Below are 23,060 nucleotides of genomic sequence, written 5' to 3'. Positions count from 1 at the left end.
ATATCCAAAAAGAAATTAAGAAACTTGATCCACCCCCAGTTATCTCTCTCTGGGATAAACTTTGCGGGTGGTTGGGACACACTGGAATGTCCACAGTATGAATAATCTTATTCTCCTGTGGAGCTGGATTCATCATTTACATAACATGTCAATGTATTAAATAAATCAAAGAACTATTCGCTAAACGTATGGGACCAACTGTCAGAATGACACTAACCCAACTGCACCGCCATTAGGTGAAGTAGAAATGAAGTATTATTGTTGAAATGTTACTGATCAATCAATTAACATACTGATAATGTATTAATACTGAATCAGTAGAATCAAATTTGATTAATTAATTGATTGTTATTTTATAATAATGATTCTTTAAGAATTATAATAAGTTTTGCTGAAATGCTTGTAATGCAATGCTTGCCCACTCTATTGTTTAAAACTGCAATGACAATATGAATGAGTTATTCTTTGCACTTTTACCTATCCTATCGCATTAATGGTATCTTTTATCTTATAGTGATATATCTCACTTATTCTTTCGATTTATCAAAAGCGGGACTACCAAGTGGAGTAGTTGTTACAGGTGTGTAGAAGACAACTATTTTCTAATATACCGGATAGGTAAAAGATAGCTATTTAGCGTAAATATGAAGCCCCAGTCTTTCTAAATACCCATTTTAAATTCACTCATAACCCCAGGTCATTTCAAAACATACAGCTTCAACAGAACAGCATGACAAGCATAATTCCATTATAGATTAAAACAGCACATTTGCAAGACAGTTTGACACTATACTTGTGCTGTCAGGTCAAGGACAGAGCAACACCATAGACATGCCATAGTAATATGAAGGCATCATTGTTCACAATGCAGATAACAGCTACGTCAGCAGAAGACCAGTTTAAGCTGGTCGCGATAACAGCACAGAATCGCATTCCATAACATGCACAAGTATTCAGACATGAAACAATTAAAACTAATGTTGCACATTGAAGATTGACAGCAAACCGTCAAATCAAACTCATTTGATTATAACTCAAACCAATTAGGATTACATAGGAGTGTAGACAGATGGCTAAAGACTGATAAGATTTAGTATAACCGTGGGGGTCCGTACGGCCATTTTTATCCGGATCATTCTATACTTCGATCTAAACTATTCTCTATCTCCATACTTTCATTTTTCCACTCTAACTCTTGAAGTAAATGCAAGCTGTTTGCCGTAAGCAAGAAACCATTTCTGTATTATTTTAAAAGTTAACTTGTGTACAAGTTGCTTCTCTTTAAGTCCTTTTTGCTAGCCGGACTTATTAGAGAATAAGATTTAAGTGATTCTCAATTGTAATCAAATAGAGGCAATAAACGATTCTTATTTGCACCCGAGAAGTTTTAACTCAAATTTCTACTGAGTTTTAGTGTTCTCAAGTGCCACTAGATCTGCATGGTAGATCTCTTCAAGGTGGCAGAAGTGAATTAAAAGGGAATTGAGATAGGTACGTGAAGCAGAAAGGAATAGAGTGAAATAGCATTAGATGGAGCAGAGAGGGAGGAGATTCATATGGAGGCCGAATGGACTATTTCTATACTGTAAATTCAATGTAAAGCCATTCTTGGTACTTTCAGAGTGAAAATATTAAACTGAAAGAACAGGTACTACACTTGACCTGAGCCAAAAGGCCGAGAAGCGATTCAGAGTGAAAATATGAAACCGAAATATATTTCAGGCTCTCCCTGTATTGTTTGGGCGCTACTCCACATTCAAGCAACTCAGCCTTTTTTTGTGTTATTAATAACTTATGAACAAAATATATCTGGGAATTTACATCAGTTGGTGCACACACCTTGAGGCTTTGAATTTTCCATGTCTAGAGCTTGAATGATATCCAGGAAGTCCACACGTTGAAATTAAAGTAATGTTATTAAACCGCAGGTGTGGGCTGCAAAAAATACATCAAATAAATAAATCAACACATGAATTAAATAATAAGTCAGCAATAAACATAACTCCGAATAGGGATGGAGGTTGGAGGTGGGGGTGGTAGAAGAGTCTGCATTTTCTATACATCAACATTAGCATTAAATCTATTTTATGAAACATAACAGGGTCAATAATCCTGTCCTCATGCAATGTCACTGCTGCCAGGCTGCTCTGGATCTTTGCATGCCTCTGCAGAAGTGCTCGGACTTTGCCGAACAATGCAATAGAGGTTCATCTGAATATTTTTTTGACATCTTAAGAATGTTGCGAAGAATATAGTAGGAACTCTGGAAGTTGGAGATGGGAGGGGTGAAGGGGGGTTACCCAGCACCAACAGCTGTTCAAGAGCTGCTGGCTTCCCATACACTGCCAGCATGATTAATTGATATGGTGGGGAGTTGCATAAGATGGGGAAGCAAGAGTGGTACAGGGACAGGGGTGGTGAGGAAAGCAGAAACCGCATTGGGCACAACATTTAAAATAATTATTTAATTGAGGTTTTCCATTCAATACTTGTTTTAAATGGGTCTTGTGCAGCTAAAATACAATTCAAGTGCTCCGGTTGCATTATCGGGCTGTCCTCTAATTAAAATCCCAGAGCATTAATAAGTTTTGCGTAGAGAATCTCAGTGGTCTTTGCTCTGGCTAAGGTCATCAAGGTGAAAGTAGAAGCAAGGCAGCAATTAATAATGACCTTCTTGGTTTAAAACTAAGTCATTTATTTAACTTATTGAATATGCAAATAATTTATACATATTTTACATAAACATTTTGTGGATTAATAATTGGTACACATATCAGATGCATACGGATAAAAATAACGGGCAGAATTATCCATGAATTGTACCAAGTGCGGTAGCAGGCAGGGAAATCAACAGGACGTTCCAGTCCAGAGTGACTTCGAGAACTAGCCATCGTGCTGGCCAGAGATGACGTTGACCTCTCCTGCACTGTCAGTGCACTGTTTTGTGTGGTATGTAAATGCCATGCACTAATAATCCCCACTTTCTCTCCTAGGAACATCTGCCACAAGCCCGATGCCCTCAACCAACAAGGACCCTGGCTCCAGCCCCAAGAGAAACTCAGATGAAGAATCGGAGGACAGCATCATCACAGCACTCACCCACGCCCTTCACCAGCACATAAACACACACCGCGGTGGGATATAGATGTAGTAGGCTCAGGATCACAATCTGGTGAGTACAGTGCACAGTCTTGGCCATAGCTGGTGCAGCCAGGGACATCCAAAGTTGCTGGCATTCGGAGGACTACTGAAGGCCAGGAATCTGCTGAGTCTGTCCAATGACAAGCCTCTGGACTCGATGCTAAATCAGTTGCTCGGGCTGTAGCGACAATCACAGGAACATCAGGAAGAGATGTCAGCTGCAATCCACAAATAATGATGATGATGGAGAAGACCGCCTGCCTTCAGTCTGAGATGATCGCATCATTATGCCAATGCATTGGGATCAATGTTGGCCAGGTGGCAGCCACCATGATGACCTTGGTCTAGGACATTGGTCTTGCACTTCTGCAAGGGCTGAACTCTATCGCTGAAGCCACAGTTGGGCCCCAACAGTGTCAATGTGAGGCAACTTAATCTCACTCCAGCTGCCACTACTCCTCAAGCAGTCAGTCAGAGTCCCTCAGGCACCCATAGGGAGGAGACCAACAGCTGGAAACCATGGGGCCATCCATCCAGGTGACATAAGGAGCATCCGACTGATCCAAATACCCTCTTTTGGTGACCCCATCAGCTCTAGCTCCACAGGTTGAGGAAGGTGCTCCTGGCTCACGGCAGGACACCCGAAGCATACCAGGGCCCTCCTGCCCATCACAGACAATGTGATGTTGCAGTCCGCAGGCTGCCTCCAAAGCTCCACCTCTGCTGTGGATGTTGGGGAATCACCAAGATATAGCGGTAAAGTTAGGCAAAAGTAAGAAATATTCAAAACACAACAATGGCTCGGGTGTTCATAAGATGCATATAATGTGCACAATTGTAAATAGGGTATGACAGCTCCTCTTGTATCTGTCTCGTTTTTATTAAGAGGTATTGATGCAGTAAATCAGATGACACACCATGGTCCCGCCCGCCTTTCATTTACTGCAGGTGTTGTGATCATTGGCACATTGTATGTGTAGTCTGTTTACATTTCACCACAATGTCTGGCAGATTTCAGATCAATTCCAACATCAGTGATGCCTCATCTGTAACGTTATCTGTGCTTGTGAAAGTGAAAGTCATCACATTTTCACTTTTGGCTGTGTGAGAGGCATGTCGTATGCATGATTGAAATATGATGATGTAGTGTAGAAGGACAGACATGTTTACACATGGAGAAAGATGATTGTCCTGGAACTCCTTGCACTCTGTTATCTGCCAGGGCTTCCATACAGTGATCCCATACTCAAAGGGACTGTACATTCCTGTCTGGCAGTTGCACTTGTGATTTTCTGAATGTATATCTAATAAGCTGAGCAATAAGTGCAAGCACCTTGCCCACCTTAAATCTACCAGACTGGCCCTCTCAGCCAAACTAGCGTCCTGGCACTTGAACTTAAAGGCCTGAGCTTCTCTAACCATGTAGTCACCTGTGTTCATTATCGCTCTGGGGAAATGCCATGCTGTGAGCAAGAGATTAAACCTAGGAGATTAATTAGTGCCACTTTGCACAATTAGTATTGCATGAATGTATATCATTGTTTCACTTTGGTGATTCCCTGCAATGTCTTTAAGAGACCACAAACATATCTCAGCTGTGTCTATCTGCTCATGTGGGAATGCATAATTCAGTTGGGTGGCCCTTTAATCGGCAGCCCCTAGTGCAGTCAACTGGCATTGAAGGCACCTGCAGAGCCCGCAGCAGCACAGCTTTGTCTCATTATACTTTTTATCTCTGCAATCGTGGCATGTAGAAAGATGGTGGTGAGTTCTCACTGCCAGTTCAGCTTGGACCCACCCTGTGCAAGAATGAAAACCACCCCCTGCCATCTTGGTCACCAAGGAAGTGAACGCTAAGATTACCTTTCCTCATAGACCTCTCAGTCTGTCCCCTAGATCCCTTGATCTCAATGTTCTTGAAGTCAATATCTGTTAGTTAGCCTATGCGCACTCTGAGGTGGAGGTGTCTATGTCACATCAGTTTTCAACATGGTGAGGTCACATGTACTGTTAAACATTGTTATGGGCCAGGGTTTAGAGAACCCCAAAGTGTATCATGGAGTTCATCTGACCCACAACTGTTAATAGATTGTGGTATGGGGAGCACGCAGCCCACTCTACAGGTGTGGTACAGCAGAAATGGAAAAGTATTTTTTAAAGCAAAACAATGTTTATTCTATGAACTCAAGTTAACCTTTCTAAAACATACAGTGAACATCTTAGCAACCATCAATTCAAATACAACCCCCAAAGACTACAACACTAAGTAATCCTTTAAGCTTTCCTTTTAACATCCATATGACTTAAAACAAAACCTCTATCAGAAGTACATCATGTTAAAGTCACTACTGAAAACATTTATAATTCTGAATTCACCAAATGATCAAGAGATAGTCTTTTGATGGCAGAGAGTTCAACAGTACACCTGCTCTGTCCGGCTTCAGCTCCAACACTGAAAACGAAACTAAAACACACCCTGCAGCAAACAGCCTAAAACAAAAGTAAAAAGCTGACAGACAGCCCAGCTCAACCCACTCTCTGACATCACTGCAGTAGTAAACACCCATTTCTTAAAGGTACTCTCACATGACAACATGTACCCCATATACACACCAGGGGACTTCCTCCCTTTGCTAAGCAAACCCTCATCCTGCAGCCTTTCCAAAGACATCCCCGCCTTACTGCTGCTCTGGTTGGTTAAGACCTTTGTGTTAGCAGCCCTGAAACCAACATTATGCTGTGAGCAAAGTCTGGCACTGAATACCGTGAGCGCTGTCCAAAACAAGGTGTGCGAACGGTCCTCAAACGAAGTGCAGGTCGCCAAGTGCACATTGCTTTTGTACCCAAGTGAAACATGTCGGTATTAGTGACCCCATGGTCCAGCATGGGGAGATAATTCCGGCGAGCAAGAGTTAGAATTAGATGAAAATCTATTGAAATGATTGTCCCAAAGTTCAGCAGCGGAAACTGACCTGCCATTGATGGCAGTAGCAATGATTGCAAACTGTTTTTGTGACGACTTAAAACCAACTTTTGTGATCTTGTGAGATCTTCTGTTCCCACCCTCCATGGCGCCTGCCACAAACGGGAACAGAAATTCTGGTCAATGTTTAAAGAAATAATAATGAGAAAAGTTCATCTGAATATTTTTCTGGTTGTATTCGGCATATTGCTAATAAAGTACTGGGTGGATGTTGCCTCACAAACACAACCTTGCATTAGTACATAAGCATATCTGTTGTCTGAAATTATTGGGAATGTACCTAGAAAATGGCTAAAGAAGGTTCATTTACCTAAAATGGTTTCTGGAGACCTTTAGCTATTTTCTCCGAATGCCCAGCAAGTTGGAAGTGCTCTTTCAGAACTAAAATCATGTTCGTACATGTACATGTTTGCCAGCGTACTCCTGGCAAACGTACAAGCGATCGAAAACAAGCTGGATGAACTTAACGTTTAACTTACCTCTCAGAGGGAAGTAAGAAACTGCTGTGTGCTCTGTTTCACAGAGACGTGGCTCACCCCCGCCTCACCAGACTGTGCCATACAACCTGAAGGCTTCTCAATTCATAGGGCGGACAGCACCGCGTCATTAGGCAAAGCGAAGGGTGGTGGGGTTTGCCTCCTCATCAACTCCTCCTGGTGCTTGGATGTGGCGACCCTGGCGACCTACTGCTCCCCGGACCTGGAATACCTGACCGTGAAGTGTCGCCCATACTATCTTCCACGTGAGTTCACTTCAGCCATTATCACAACGGTCTAAATCCCATCCCAGGCAGAAGTGAAGGCGCTGGACGAACTGTACACAGTTATAAATAACTACGAAACAGAACACCCGGAGGCTTTGTTCATCGTGGCTGGGGACGTCAACAAGGCCAACCTCAAGAGTGTACTTCCAAAATTCCACCAGCACATCTCCTGTCCCATCAGGGGCAACAACACTCTTGACCACTGCAACACAAAAATCAAGGGCACATACCGTTCCATCCTCTGACTGTGTCATAATATACACCAGTATATCATGGTGCAGACACACAGACTGATGGACACACAGTGGGACCAATCAACACACGCAACACCGCAGCCAATCACCAGTGAGAGCACACGCACTATAAAGACAGGGGGCATCAGAGTTCCCGTTCATTCGAGTTGCAGCTAGCTAGGAGGACAGAGCTCACAGCCTGTAACACAGACATTCACCATGTGCTGAGTGCATCGACTGGTTAGGACAAGGCAAAGGTCTTTAGTTAAAGCTGGTATCGTATTAACCAACAGTCTGAGTATGTTTAAACAATTAATGATTCAATAAAATAGTGTTGCACTATTTCAAGTGTTGGTGACCTGTATCTGTGATCCAGAACACCCAACACATTAGACTGCACTTTGGAAAATCAGACCTAAGACAGAGCTCCTTCTCCCGGCATACAAGCAGAAACTCAAGTGGGAGAATCCAGCTAAGAAGGTCGTGCAATGCTGGTCTGAGGAAACAGAAGAGCTCCTATGTGACTGCTTAGAAATAGTGGACTGGTCCATATTTAAGAACTCAGCGACCAACTTAAATGAGTATGCGATCACCGCATCAGCAAATGTGTAGACAACTGCATGCCAAAGAAAGCAGTACATACGTTCCCCAACCGGAAACCATGGCTCTATCACGAGATTGACCCTCTACTGAAGGATAGATCTGAGGCGTTCAAGTCAGGCGACCCTGACCTAGACACGAAATCCAGGTATGACCTCCGCAAAGCCATCCGAGATGCCAAGAGAGAATATCAGACCAAGCTAGAGTCACAGATTAGCGTTACAGACTCTCGGCGGTTGTGGCAAGGCCTAAACAACATAACGGGCTAAAAAGTGAAACCAAGCAGTATCTCCAGCAGCAGCGCACCCTTCCCCGATGAACTCAATGCATTCTATGCTTGGTTCGAGCAGGAAACCAACTATCCGCTGTCGAGTGCCCCAGCAGCCCACAACACACCCATACCCACCATCACATCTTCCGAAGTCAGATCTCCTTCCTGAAAGTGAACCCTCGGAAGGCGATGGGTCCAGATGGGATCCCTGGTCATGCACTGAGCCTGCGCGGACCAGCTGGCATTGTGTTCACGGACATCTTTAACCTGTCCCTACTCCGCTCTGAAGTCCCCACCTGCTTCAAGAAGACCACCATCATACAGGTGCCAATGAAGAACCAGGCAACGTGCCTCAATGACTACCGTCTGGTGGCCCTGACATCAGTCGTAATGAAGTGCTTCGAGAGGTTGGTCATGAAGCTCATCAACTCCATACTCCCAGAACGCCTAGATCCACTGCAATTCGCATACCGCTACAACCGATCCACAGCAGACGCCATCTCCCTGGCCCTACACTCATCCCTTGAGCATCTCGACAACAAGGACTCTTACACCAGTCTCCTATTTATTGACTACAGCTCCACCTTCAACACCATAATCCCAGCCAAGCTCATATCAAAGCTCCAAAACCTAGGACTTGGCTCCCCACTCTGCAACTGGATCCTCGATTTTCTGACCAACAAACCACAATCAGTAAGAATGAACAACAACACCTCCTCCACAACAGTCCTCAACACCAGGGCCCCACAAGGCTGTGTACTTAGCCCTACTATACTCCCTTTACACAAACGATTGCGTGGCAAAATTTGCTTCCAACGCCATCTATAAGTTTGCTGACAATACGACCATAGTAGGCCAGATCTCGAATAACGACGAGTCAGAATACAGGAGGGAGATAGAGACCCTAGTGGAGTGGTGCAGCGACAACAATCTATCCCTCAATGCCAGCAAAACTAAAGAGCTGGTCATTGACTTCAGGAAGCAAACTACTGTACACACCCCTGTCAGCATCAACGGGGCCGAGGTAGAGATGGCTTGCAGTTTCAAATTCCTAGGGGTGCACAGCTCCAAAAATCTGTCCTGGTCCACCCACGTCGACGATACCACGAAGAAAGCACATTAGCGCCTATACTTCCTCAGGAAACTAAAGAAATTTGGCATGTCCACATTAACTCTTACCAATTTTTACAGATGCACTATAGAAAGCATCCTATCTGGCTGCATCACAGCCTGGTATGGCAACTGCTCGGCCCAAGTCTGCAAGAAACTTCAGAGTCGTGGACACAGTCCAGTCCATCACACGAACCTGCCTCTCATCCATTGACTCTATCCTCACCTCCCGCTGCCTGGGGAAAGCGGGCAGTATAATCAAAGATCCCTCCCACCCGGCTGACTCACTCTTCCAACTTCTTCCATCGGGCAGGAGATATAAAAGTCTGAGAACACGCACGAGCAGACTCAAAAACAGCTTCTTCCCTGCTGTTACCAGACTCCTAAATGACCCTCTTATGGACTGACCTCATTAACACTACACCCTGTATGCTTCATCCGATACCGGTGTCTATGTAGTTACATTGTGTACCTTGTGTTGCCCTATTAGGTATTTTCTTTTATTTCTTTTCTTTTCATGTACTTAATGATCTGTTGAGCTGCTCGCAGAAAAATACTTTTCACTGTACCTCGGTACATGTGTCAATAAACAAAATCCAAAATCCAAATCCAAACATCTAGGGAAATACAGTAACTTGCAATTTTTGGGATCCAGCATTAATTTCAAATGCTGTAAAACCAGCTTGGAACCAGACTCCACTATACTTCAACTGGGTTTACTGGAGGGAATTTCCCTGTCAAGGAATGGCAGATTTTGGTGTGTGGGGAGTTGAATCTTCAAATAGTGATGTCAGATCAGGATTTCACACTTTTATAGATTTTACTGGGGCGGGTAGCTAGGTGAGGTTGGAACCCCTTTGGACCTTTCTGGAAAGCAATTAAGACACTTGAAAAGCCAAGTAAAGTCCATCTTTAACCCTAAATTCTAACACTCCCTGCCAGTGCATGGGTGCTGGGCTGTTTCAACATCGTGCCAGGTTGGAGGGGTGAGTGCACAGCTTGACGTCATTGTTGACTGAAACCAACCATTTAGCAACAGTATGAAAGGCCAAAATTGTGGTTAGTCATAGTGAAAGGCCAACGCTGACAGGAACAGTTCTTTCATCCTCACCATTTTATTTAGGGATACCACTCTGTCCAGCAACTTTCTAGTGCCTTGAAGTGCACTGAATCTCTATGCGTTGCTTCTGCGAGTTTGCCTCGACAAGCTACAGCAGCATAGACCTCTGAGGAGCAGGATTTTAACTCAGTGCAGCAGTTGTAATAACAGGAGCAGCAACACCAGAAGCAGAAACCATGGGCGGGATTCTCCACAATCGGCACGATGTCCGCCGACCGGCGCAAATCAGTCCGGCATCGCGCTGCCCCAAAGGTGCGGAATTCTCCGCATCTTGAGGGGCCGAGCCCTCACCTTGAGGGGCTAGGCCCGCGCCGGACTGATTTCCGCCCCGCCGGCAAAAGCCTTCGAACATTGCCCTTGAGTTGCCTGCCCTTAACAAATCCCGTCTGGTCTTCCCCTATCACCCCCGGGACACAGTCCTCTATCCTTGTGGGCAGTATCTTAGCCAGCAGTTTGGCGTCCACATTCAGTAGAGAAATTGGCCTGTATGACCCGATTGCTCCGGATCCTTCTCCCATTTCAGGATCAATGAAATCGAGGCCTGTGACATTGTTGGGGGGAGGACTCCCTTTCTTTCTTGCTTCATTAAATGTCCTCACCAGCAGTGGGCTCAATATCTCTGAAAACGTCTTATAGAATTCCACCGGGTAGCCATCAGGCCCCGGGGCCTTGCCCGACTGCATGCCCTCCAACCCCTCGATTATTTCCTCAATCCCAATTGGGGCTCCCAGCCCTTCCACCAGATCCTCATCTACCCTCGGAAACCTCAACTGATCCAAAAACTGCCTCACCCCATCCACCCCAGCCAGGGATTCCCACTCATATAGTTTACTGTAAAAGTCCTTAAACACCTCATCCACCCCCACTGCGTTCAGGACCGTATTCCCGCCTCTACTCTTTACTTCACCTATCTCCCTGGCCGCCTCCCTTTTCCTGAGCTGGTGCGCTAACATTCTGCTTGCCTTTTCCCCGTACTCATAAATCGCCCCACCCCTTGCCTTCCTCAACTGTTCCACCACTTTCCCTGTGGTCAACAGCCCAAATTCCACCTGTAACCTCCGCCGCTCCCTCAGTAGCCCCGCGTCTGGGGCCTCCAATATCTCCTGTCCACCTGGAGTATCTCCTCAACTAACCTATCCCTCTCAGCCCATTCCACCTTTTCTCTGTGGGCCCGTATCGAGATTAATTCCCCTCTGACCACTGCCTTCAGAGCTTCCCCAACCGTCGCTGCAGAGACCTCCCCCGTATCATTTATTTCCAGGTAGTTCTGGATGGACTTGTTAGCCCACAAATTGCTTCGTCCGCTAGCAACCCCACAGCCAGTCTCCACAGCGGGCATTGCCCTCTCTCCACACTAACCCGTAGATCCACCCAATATGGAACATGATCCGACACTGCGATTGCCGAGTACTCAGTGTCCACCACCCCCGGTATTAGCGCCCTGCTCAGAACAAAAAAGTTGATGCGAGAGTATACCTTGTGGACATGTGAGAAAAAAGAAAACTCCTTCGCCCTTGGCTGTGCAAACCTCCATGGGTCTACTCTCCCCATCTGTTGCATAAACCCCTTCAATTCCTTTGCTGCGGCCGGCCTCCTCCCTGTCCTGGATTTTGAACGGCCCAATCACGGATCAATGACTGTGTTAAAATCTCCTCCCATAATCAGGTTATGTGACTCTAAGTCTGGAATCTGACCTAACACCCGCGTCATAAATTCCACATCATCTCAATTCGGAGCATATATGTTCACAAGTACCACCCGCTCCTCCTCCAGCTTCCCACTCACCATTATGTACCTACTCCCCTTGTCTGACATGATTCTTCCTGCCTCGAATGCCACTCGTTTGTTGATCAAGGTCGCTACCCCCCCTGGTCTTTGAGTCCAGCCCGGAGTGGAATACTTGGCCGACCCACCCCTTTCTCAATCTCATTGGGTCTGTAACCTTTAGGTGTGTCTCTTGTAGCATTGGCACGTCCGCCTTCAGCCCCCTCAAATGCGCAAACACACGAGCCCTTTGACCGGCCCATTCAACCCTCTGACATTCCATTTGATCAGCCTGGTCGGGGTGCTTTCCCCCCCCCCCGACTAGCCATCACCCTTTTAGGCCTGGCTCGCGCCCTCCACCTCCTCGAGCCCCCCCTCGGGCATTCGCCATTCCCGACCTCCCATTTGTCCCCTAGTAACAGTTCCTCCCCTGTCAGCAAAGCAGCTCCCCACCCCCCACTCTCTCCCCCGCCCCCCACCCCCGACACCAACAACACTAGAAACCTAACCCCCCAAATCAAGCTCCAGTTTAACACCTGCTCGCCACCCACTGTGCTTCCGTGAGTCAGCTGACCCATGCTGACTTGATAGCGCCCGCCCCTGGCACCAAACAGTCTGTCTCCCCATTGTTCTCTCCCCTCTCCCCCCACTTGAACAAACATATTAAGAACATCACATTCCCCAGTAAACAAACATCAGAAAAAACAGTGCAGAAACAGCCACTTTAGCAAAAAAAACCCCACCCAAAAACAGAACCAGCCCCAAACACCACCCCCACCTCTAACCAGCTGCCTGCAAGCCAAAGTTACCTTTTGCCATCCAAACAGCCCCTTATTACACATAACACTGCTTATACTTATACAGCATACCACAATAAATCGCCACCACAGTACTCTCCAAGGCTACAGTGTCTTTTAGTTCATCTCCAGCATCTTTTCTTTATAAAAGTCCATACTTTGTCTGGTGTTTCGAAGAGTAGAAGTCCCGTTCCTCATGTGTGACCCACAGACGGGCTGGGTACAACATCCCGAACTTCACCCCCTTCTTAAAGAGGGCCGTTTTTGCCTGATTAAACCCAGCTCGCCTCTTGGCCAAATCCGCGCCCAGGTCCTGATAAATGGGCAGCTCACAATTCTCCCATTTGCTGCTCCGTTCCTTCTTGGCCCACCGCAGAACGTGTTCCTTGTCCAGGAATCGGTGAAAGTGTACCACCATTGCCCTCGGCGGCTCGTTCGCTCGGGGCTTCTTTGCGAGGGCTCTGTGCGCTCTATCCACTTCCAGGGGCCTAGGGAAAGCCTCAGCCCCCATCGACTTCTCCAGCATGTCCGTCACATAAGCCCTCGCATCCAATCCCTCACTGCCTTCAGGGAGGCCGAAAATTCTAAGATTCTGCCTCCTGGACCTGTTCTCCAGGTCCTCCAGGTTCTCCTTCATTCTTCTCTGGCGGTCGTTCATCATCTCCACCTTGGTCTCCAGCACGTTTATGTATTCCCCGTGCTCGGACACCTTTTTCTCCACCTCCTGGATCGCTCTTCCCTGGGTCTCTTGATTCTGCACAACTTGAGCAGGCCCTATCAATGTGGCTTCCAAACCCGGACCGACCGTTCCCGATAGTCCTGGGCTGAGACATTTATTTTGTGAGCCGCAGTAGGGGCTTTATTTTTAGTTTAAAATATATCAATTTGGCCTTTCGTTCCATGCCTCCTGGAATTACTATTTTGACGACGAGTATCAAACCCGGGATTCTGAGCAGGCTTTTTGAAACTCCCCGATGACAACTCCAGTAAGAAATAAAGCAAAAAGAAAAACCCAGAAATGCCCTTGTTTGGGCAACTTGAGCCTTATGATGTAGAAGTGGAGGTCTGACCCCAGTATGCTGAATGCTTGCACTACTTCTTCCACGCCAATGGAATAGAAAGGGATGACAGATATAACATAATAATTTTGACAGCATGCGGGGGCCCGATATTCAACATTATTAAGAATTGAACTTATCCTGAAGGCTCCAACACTAAAATGTTCAACAAGCTTATGGATCCAGTAAAAAGCCAGTACGACCTAAAGTTGTCCATAATCCTCCAGCATTACCGATTAAATATGGCTGGGAGGTGACAGAAATCCTGGCAAGATTAAGGAAGATGGGCCGAGTACTGCAAATTTGGCCCATCCCTGACTGGAGCTGCTACGCAACCAGCTAGTGCAGTCAGGGCATTCTGGCATCTCAAAAGACTGCTGGATAACCCTAGAAGTACCAGGGAAGCCTCACCGGAGGACTACAACTGTCAGTTGTCAGGCTGCTGTGTGGCCAAAGATCACAACCCAGGCAAGCCTGCCAGAATCAGATGTGTGCATGCCCCCCAGGCCGGAAGTCAAAGCCATCTCAGGCTTGGCCCTCGCAAGTCTTTTAACCCCTAGGGGACGAAACGATGCAACCCCTAAGGTTTCCCTGATAAAGATAACATTCTTGGTCAATGATCATTCCCTAGAAATGGAGGTGGATAGTGGAGCTGCCATCTCCATCGTTGGGGAACAGTCCTCCCGGAGTCTCCGGCTACTGAGACACGAAGGCCAGTTTGGCCACATATACAGGGGAACCGTTGAATATTATTGGCAAATACCTCGCTGAAGGCTTTCTTGATAAGGAGAAGATACTGAGGTGGGTGAAGCAAAAATCAAAAGTGCACCTGGGAGGGAAACGTGCTGAGGATCTACCAGGACTTGGGTGCAAAGATAGCCAAGGGTCAGGCTGGTTATGATCGGATCAAAGCTGCCCTCTACAAGGAAGGGGCAAAATTTGGGGTGTTGTATCCTGCTCATCGAGAGTCTAGAGTTTTATTTTAATATGCCGGAGGAGGCGAGTGAATTTATGAGAGACCATGGACTGGGAGGTGGGTGAAGACATGAACCTTGGAGATGCACCGTGGGCAGCATGATAGTACAGTGGTTAGCACAGTTGCTTCACAACGCCAGGGTCCCATGTTCGATTTTTGGCTTGTGTCACACTCTGTGCGGAGTCTGCATGTTCTCCAGTGTCTGGTTTCCTTTGGGTGCTCCGGTTTCATCCCACAGTCCAAAGATATACAGGTTGGGTGGATTGGCCATGCTAAATTGCCTTTAGTGTCCAAAAAGGTTAGGTGGGGTTACTGAGTTACGGGAATAGGGTGGAGGTGTGAGGCTTAAGTGGGGTGCTCTTTTCAAGGGCCGGTGCAGACTCGATTGGCTGAATGACCTCCTTCTGCACTGTAAACTCTATCTTCCATGTTCTATGCTAAAGTGAGGAAAGTGAGTTTATACAACGGATGGTTGGTTGTATTTAATGAATATAGAATCATAGAATTTACAGTGCAGAAGGAGGCCATTCAGCCCACCGAGTCTGCACCGGCTCTTTGAAAGAGCACCCTACCCAAGCCCACATCTCCACCCTATCCCCATAACCTAGTAGCCCCACCCAACACTAAGGCATTTTGAACACTAAGGGCAATTTAGCATGGCCAATCCACCTAACCTGCACATCTTTAGACTGTGGGAGGAAACCGGAGCACCCGGAGGAAACCCACGCACACACAGGGAGAACGTGCAGACTCCGCACAGACAGTGAACCAAGCCGGGAATCGAACCTGGGATCCTGGAGCTGTGAAGCAATTGTGCTAACCACCATGCTACCGTGCTGCCCACGGAGTGGATGAGTGTGGTTTTTTTCTTACTGTTTTGGGAATGGCGGGTGAAGGACGGCTGGGGAAAGTGGGTAGGCGGACACCTTGAGTGGGGGCCACCATGCTAGCCGGTTGGCTAGTTAATGGGAGTGAAGTGAGGAGTCGACCTGTGGAGGGAGTGAGGGAGTGGGGTTGGTTGGGTTTTCTTTGTCTTTGTTTATGGGGGGGGGGGGGGGGGGAATGCTGACATGGCACAATTGGTTAAGAGGAGATGGCGCCAGACATCTTGGGGAGCAAGGCGTGGACCTGGGGGTGCTGCGTAAAGAGGTGTTATGGCTGATCGGCAAGGGGGGGGCAGGTGGGGGGCCCCTGACTCGGTTGATTATGTGGAACGTTTGAGGTTTAAATAGCCCAGTCAAAGGGTTTGGCGTTTTCGCACATTTAAGGAGTTTGAAGGCGAATGTTGTGTTTCTTCAGGAGATGCACCAGACGAGGATAAGGAGGGGCTGGGTGGGGCAGGTGTTAAACCCGGGGTTGGCTAGGAAGATGAGGGGGGTGGCAGTGCTGATCAACAAGAGAGTGGTCTTTGAGGTCAGCAATATTGTAACCAATCCGGGGGGTAGGTTTGTGATAGCGGGAATCTAGAGGGACGCGTATAATACTAGTGAATATTTCTGCCCCAAATTGGGATGATGTGGATCTGTGAGGCGGATTTTAATTATGATTCTAGACCTGGACAGGCAATGGCAGATTAAGGAGGGAAATTTTAATGCGGTTCTGGATCCTGCATTCGTTCGATCGTGCCCTAGGTCCCTGAGGGTTTCGGCTACGGCGAAGGAGTTGTTGGGGTTTATGGAACAAATGAGGAGGGGCCTATAGTGGTTTGAGAGGCCGAGGGCGAAGGAAGTTTTGTATTCCTCGCAGTTGGGACAAGGCATTGTTTTGGACAGGGCATTGTTGGCGGGGGTGGTAGGATCGGAGTATTTGGTGATTGTGGTCTCTGAGCACGCGGACATTGGGTAGATTGGCAGGTGGTGCAGGGGGAGGTTCAGCGGCCGCAGTGGAGGTTGGATGTGGGGTTGTTGGCGGACAAGGGGGTGTGCGAAAGGCCATCCGAAATTATGAGCTGAACAATACGTGGGAGATGTCTGCCTTCACGCTATGGGAAGTGCTGAAAGCGGTGGTAAGGGGGGAATTTAAATCGATTTGGGTGCACAGGGACAGCGCAGAGCGGGCTGAGAGGCTGAGGTTGGTGGAGGAAATTCTGAGGGTGCCTGAGGAGACGTTGCTAAAGGAGAGGCAGAGGGTTCAGATGGAGTTTAGGCTGGTGTCTACAGGAAAGGCGGTGGGACAACTGCGTAGAGCCAAAAGGATGGTATATGAGTACGGGAAGAAAGCGAGCAGGTGATTGTGCACCAGTTAAGGAAGCAGGTGGTGGCAAGGGAGACCGGAAGAATTAAGAGACGAGAGGGGCACAGTGGTATCAGAGCCGGAGGGGGTGAACGGGGTTTTTGAGGCCATTTATTGGAGACTGTATGACTCGGAGCCTCCGGTGGGGGATGAAGGGATGAGGTGGTGCTTGGATAGATTGGAGTTCCAAGGATTGAGGAGGCGGAGGTGCAGGGACTGGGGGCCCTGATTGGTCTGAGGAAGGTAATGGATTGCATGGGGTCGATGCAGGCTGGGTAGGCCCCAGGACCCGATGGGTTCCCAATCAAGTTTTATACAAAATTTGGGTTGGATCTGGGGCCCTCCTAGATGAGATTTACAATGAGTCGTTGGTGAAGGGGGGAGCTTCCCCCGCCACACTGTCTCAGGCCTCAATATCGCTTATTTTAAAGGGCAAATACCTGCAGCAGTGTGGATCGTACCGCCCGATCACACAGTTGAATGCAGATGCAAAGTTTGATGGCGAAAGTGCTAGCAATGTGGATAGAGGATTGTGTGCTGGGGATGCTAGGTGAGGACCAACGTTTCGCTAGCTTGGGGTACAGATGGAGCAGATTTGGGTCCAACTGCACACACTGAACTTGGCGCAGCTAGCGAAGGGAATGAAGGCGGACTTTAAGAGGTGGGAAGTGCTGTCATTGTCTTTGGTGAAGATGACGGTACTGTTGAAGTTATTGTTTGTATTCCAGAACCTCCTGATTTTTGTTCCTAAGTACTTTTCTGGGAAGGGTAAGGGAATGATTTTTAGGTTTGTGTGGGCGGGGAAGGCTCCGTGGGTTAGGAGGGTGTTCTTGGAGAGGGATCGACGGGGCGGGGGTGTTGGTGTTGCCGAGCTTGTTGAATTACTATTGGGTAGCAAATATTGCAATGGCTAGGAAATGAGCGGTGGAGGAACAGTTGGTTTGGGGGCAGATGGAGGCGGCCTCATATAAGGGGACGAGCATGAGTTGAGGGCACTGTTATTGGCACCCCTTCCGTTCTCGCCGGTTCAGTACTCTGCGAGTCTGGTGGTGGTATCAGCACTGAGGGTTTCAAACCTGTATCGGCAGCACTATGGAATGGAGGGCATGCTGCTGTGGGCGCCAATTCACAACAATCATAAGTCTGCACTTGCGGACATGGATGCGAAGTTCTGGGGGTGATGGCAGGTGGGGATAGAATGCTTTAGGGATTTGTTTGTGGGAGGGAAATTTGCAGACCTGGTGGGGACATACCAGTTACAAAGGGGGAATTGATTCATGTATCTGCAGGTCAGGGACTTTATTAGGAAGGAGGTGCCGCCGTTTCCGACGCTGCCGCCCCGGTGCTGCAGATAAGCTTCTGTCTGAGGATTAAATTGGGGAGGGCAGGGTTGCGGATATGTAGGGGGAGCTGATGAAGAGAGTGTGCTCCCATGGAGGAGGTCAGGCTCAAGTGGCATGAGGAGTGGGGAGGGGGTTGGGAGCTGGAATGTGGAGGGAAGCTCTGCGGAGTGTGAATGTGTCCTCTTTGTGCGGTAGATTAAGTCTTATTCAATATAAGGTGGTGCATAGAGCCCAATGACAGTGTCCAGGATGAGCCTTTCCAGGGGGTGGAGAAGAGGTGTGGGCAGTGCAGTGGGGCCGGTCAACCATATACATGTTTCGGGTGTGTCCGAGGTTGCTGGGGTTTTGGAAGGGATTCTTGGACATAATGGCAAAGATTTTAGGGGTAGAGGTAGCTCCGAGTCCGTAGGTGGCAATATTTGTAGTGTCGGAGGATCGGGAGTACAGGTGGGGAGAGGGGCTGTTGTCTTGCCTACCCGATAGAACAGATACGGATTGTGTTTTGTTAGCGGGACTCAGAGCCGCCGAAGGCAGGGGTAAGGTTGAGCGATTTGGCAGGATTCCTACATTTGGAAAAGATCAAGTTCGCCATTCAAGAGACGGAGGAGGGGTTCCCCTTGAGGTGGAAGCTGTTTAAGGGGATATTGATCGTCAACGGGGTGTGGGGGGGGCATTGTTATTTTCTTTTTGGTGGGGGGGTCAGGGAGTTGAAAAAGGGAGGCAGGCGCCGGATGCCAGCGAGCTGAATGGGGGGTGCGGTTTGGGGGAGGTACAGGGAGGGTGGCGTTTGTTACCGCTGCTGCAGTTGGCTTTTGTATCTTTTGTGATTATGCATATATTTAAAATTCCTTCAATAATATGTTTATAAAAAGAAGCCTGACCTTTAGATCGGTACCTCATGCCATGCTTAGAAGATCTATACGGATGTCAAACCTTCATCAAACTAGATATGAGCCATGCCTATCTTCAGGTAGAACTAAAAGTACGTGAGAGTTTATACCAATATACACACCTATCCTTCGGAGTCTTGTCAGCATGCGCCGTTTTTCAACACGTGATGGACAACATTCTCCAAGGGCTACCTAAGGTGGCAGTATACTTAGGCAAAATTCTAATCATAGGAGCCAGAAAAAGAGCACCTAGCAAACCTTGAAGTGGATTTGAGTAGATTTTCTGACGCAGTTATCCATCTCAAATGGGAAAAATGTGTGTTCCAGGCAACAAAGTGGTCTACCTAGGGTACCAAGTCAATAAAAAGGTCTACACCCCGTGGAAGATAAAGTTAAGTCCATCAAAGAGGCACCAACCCCACAAAATATGACAGAATTAAAATCTTTCCTAGGCCTCACAAACTACTCTGGGTCATTTATCCCAAACTTGACCAGTTTATTGTCAACCATGCACACAGTGTTAAAAAAACACCAGAACTCGTCATGGCAGACACTGCAGGATGAGGTCTTTGTGAAGGTCAAGCAGCAGTTACTATCATCAAGTATCCTGGCTCATTACAACCCCAAGGGAGAACTGGTATTAACATCTGATGCCTCTCCATATGGAGTAGGGCCAGTCCTTTCCCATCAATGGGACAAAAAGACCTATAGCTTATGCATTCAAAACCTTGGCGGGCATAGAAGCCATTCTCAGATTGAAAAGGAAATATAAGCTGTTATTTTTTGGGGGAAGAAATTTTATCCATATATCTACAGCTGACATTTCACAATCATAACAAACCGAGGTGGCATGGTGGCACAGTGATTAGCACTGCTGCTTACAGCATCAGGGACCTGGGTTCAATTCCGGCCTTGGGTGACTGTCTGTGTGGAGTTTGTACGTTCTCCCTGAGTCTGCGTGGGATTCCTCCTGGTGCTCCGGCTTCCTCCCACAGTCCAAAGAGTGGGGTTATGAGGTTATGGGGGTAGGACGGGGAAGTGCGACGAGGTAGGATGCTCTTTCAGAGGGTCAGTGCAGACTCGATGGGTTGATTGGCCTCCTTCTACTTTGTAGGGGGTCTCTAAAACACCTGGTGAGCCTTTTCAAAGAGGATTAAGTGATTTCCCCCCATCGCCTAAGCTCGGATCCAATGTTGGGCATTATCATTAACGGCCCATGAATACTCTCTTGAGCACCACCCAAGAACACACTTTGCCAACAAGAATGCCAGAATCTCATCCTGCTGCCCACAAGATTGGCCCCTCTGATGGCATTGCAAGAAGTCTTCATAAACTTCCTGGATGCTTTGACAGTATCCACAAAAAAATTTATGCATGGACCAGAAGGATTCCTCAATGGCAGAACCCGAGGACATCCCACAGGTAACATGAAGCCCTTCCTCACTAAATGACAAGAAATGAGTGGAGTAAATGTCATCAAATTGTGGGGAGCATGAGTAGTCATCTCTCGCTAAGGTCGGTGTCGAATCCTGACAGAATTACATAATGGGCACCCGGAGTGTCCAAGATGTAAATGCTCGTTAGGAACTACGTCTGGTGGGCCGGGTTCGATACAAGCATTGAGAATCTGGTGAAGCAGTACTCCTTGTACCAGGAGAACCAGAAGCTCCCACCTTTGGCCTATTCACACCCATGGGAATGGCGAGGAAGACCATGGGTACGGGCACATGTGGACTTCGTTGGCGCATTCTTGTGATCGATGTTCCTTATTACGGTCGACGTCCACTCAAAATGCTTAGAAGTACATTTTATGTCCTCCACAACTTCTCATGCTACAATAGGAAAACCCACGACATACCAGGGGTCCTCGTATTCGATAATGGTACACCCTTTACCAGTGGAGAATTTCCGGCATTGATGAACAGCTGTAAACACATCCAAACGGCACCATACCATCCATTGTCTAATGGCCTCACTGAATGGGCCGTTCAAACATTCAAAAATATTATGAAGAAACAGCTTGCTGGGTCCCTGGTTACAAAATTGGCCTCGGTTCCTTTTTGACTATAGAACCACACCGCACACGATGACTGGAGTCGTACCAGCAGAATTGTTAATGAGACCATGACTGTGCACACGAGTCAGACTGTTGTTTAAGAACTTGCGGGGAATGTTTAGCACAGGGCTAAATCGCTGGCTTTGAAAGCAGACCAAGTCTGGCCAGCAGCACCGTGCAATTCCCGTAACAGCCTCCCCGAACAGGCACTGGAATGTGGCGACTAGGGGCTTTTCACAGTAACTTCATTGAAGCCTACTTGTGACAATAAGCGATTTTCATTTCATTCATTTTTCATTTTCATGTGGAGCCAAAGCAGGAGTCCAAAAAGAGGAACTGTGACACCAGAAGACGCAAAAGAAATGTTAGAACATGAGATGTCGTCTATGTGTGGAACTTTGGAGATGACTTCCAATGGATCCCAGGAGTTGTGCTGAAAAAGACAGGTCTGGTTTCTTACAAAGTCAAAGTGCAAGGAAAGCCCGTGAAAAAACACCTGGACCACCTGAAGCAGGGAACCCACTCCAGCGGAGACGACTTCAGCTGGGCAACGTCCTTGACCACTGTTGCAACTAACTCAGCCTATGGGGGACCCGAGAATCGGTTCCCCCGATGATGAAGATTTAGAGTCCGAAATGGAGACCGAAAAGATTGATCCTCTGCCGGAGGTCAGCACTGAAGACGAGCCTCTGTCTGTGGCCCTTAGGTGCTCAAAAGAAAGTGACATTCCCCAGTCCGGCCTTTGATCTGGCTCCACCTGCTGCAGACTCAAGGCCTATGCCAAGTGACGAAAGAGGTCTCATCACCATGGGAATGAGGAGGCTGATAGAGATTTGAATGGAGAGGGATGTGAAAGCCCTCACGAGGACCACAGAGGATCGCTGATTGATCTCCCCGTGGGCTTTGCAGAATACGAGTTCCTGTGTGTTGTGTTCAGTGTTCGATGTCTAGCAAAGAATCCACAGAACTGCTTGTGAATTGTTCAAGCTAGGATCTTTATTAAAACAATCAGATACAGAGCAAGTTATCATGGAGTTTCTTTATACTCCTCTGGAACTACCCCTATGCACGACTGTCCTCGGGTACGTCTTGTAACCTCTGTGGATCACCGGATCTACCCTGGCTTATACCTGAGTGCCTTTTCACATGACCACTGTCTCAAGACCGCATGGTGGATTTGTACCGCCGCCTGCTGGTTGGAGGTCACACCACCAACTATCCACAATATTGTGTACAGGCATATCACCACACTGTGGTGAGCAGGTGGAGGCCCGCCCAGCTGGGGCTGGTTGGCGGGACCTTGAAATGTTTTTTCCAGACCTGGACCACCAGTTCCCAATGATCCTGGGCTGGGACATTTGTTTTGTGTGCTGCGGTAGCGGCTTTATTTTCAGTCTAAAATAAGCCAGTTTGGCCTTTCACTCTGCACCTCACAGAATTATTACAATTGGCATTATCTGAACAATAGTGCCTTAGAATGTCCAGGCTCTTCGAACAGGTAGGTGGGACATCTGCAACCTTCTTGAAACGAGTCTCTACCAAGGAGAAGCAGATGACCACACGTTGCCTGTGACTGTCACGGCGACCACAACATTCAGTTTCTTTGAATCTGGCTCCTTCCAAGCATCTGATGGTGACATTGGTAGGAGACTTGTAGTATCTTTCCAATCTCCTACCATATTGCAAGATTAGCAATCTACAAAATGTAAAAACGCTAGTTTGA

At 47.5% G+C, this 23,060-nt stretch overlaps 1 protein-coding gene and 1 pseudogene across 2 annotated transcripts in view; both read right to left on the bottom strand.

The window, feature by feature from the left end:
* The window catches only part of cfap61 (cilia and flagella associated protein 61), a 584,187-nt gene that overhangs the window by 280,673 nt on the left and 280,454 nt on the right, over nt 1–23,060 (bottom strand). For both annotated transcript variants that reach the window (XM_072505562.1, XM_072505571.1), the window contains one exon: nt 1,840–1,935. In XM_072505562.1, coding sequence (XP_072361663.1) covers nt 1,840–1,935 — 96 coding nt within the window. The remainder of the gene's footprint in view (nt 1–1,839; nt 1,936–23,060) is intronic.
* LOC140430860 (U2 spliceosomal RNA) lies at nt 1,568–1,687 on the bottom strand (annotated as a pseudogene).

The sequence above is a fragment of the Scyliorhinus torazame genome, chromosome 1 (assembly GCF_047496885.1).
Source record: "Scyliorhinus torazame isolate Kashiwa2021f chromosome 1, sScyTor2.1, whole genome shotgun sequence".
Lineage (NCBI taxonomy): Eukaryota > Metazoa > Chordata > Chondrichthyes > Carcharhiniformes > Scyliorhinidae > Scyliorhinus > Scyliorhinus torazame.
The sequence above is the reverse complement of the archived record's forward strand: the minus strand, read 5'-3'. Positions and strand labels throughout refer to the sequence as shown.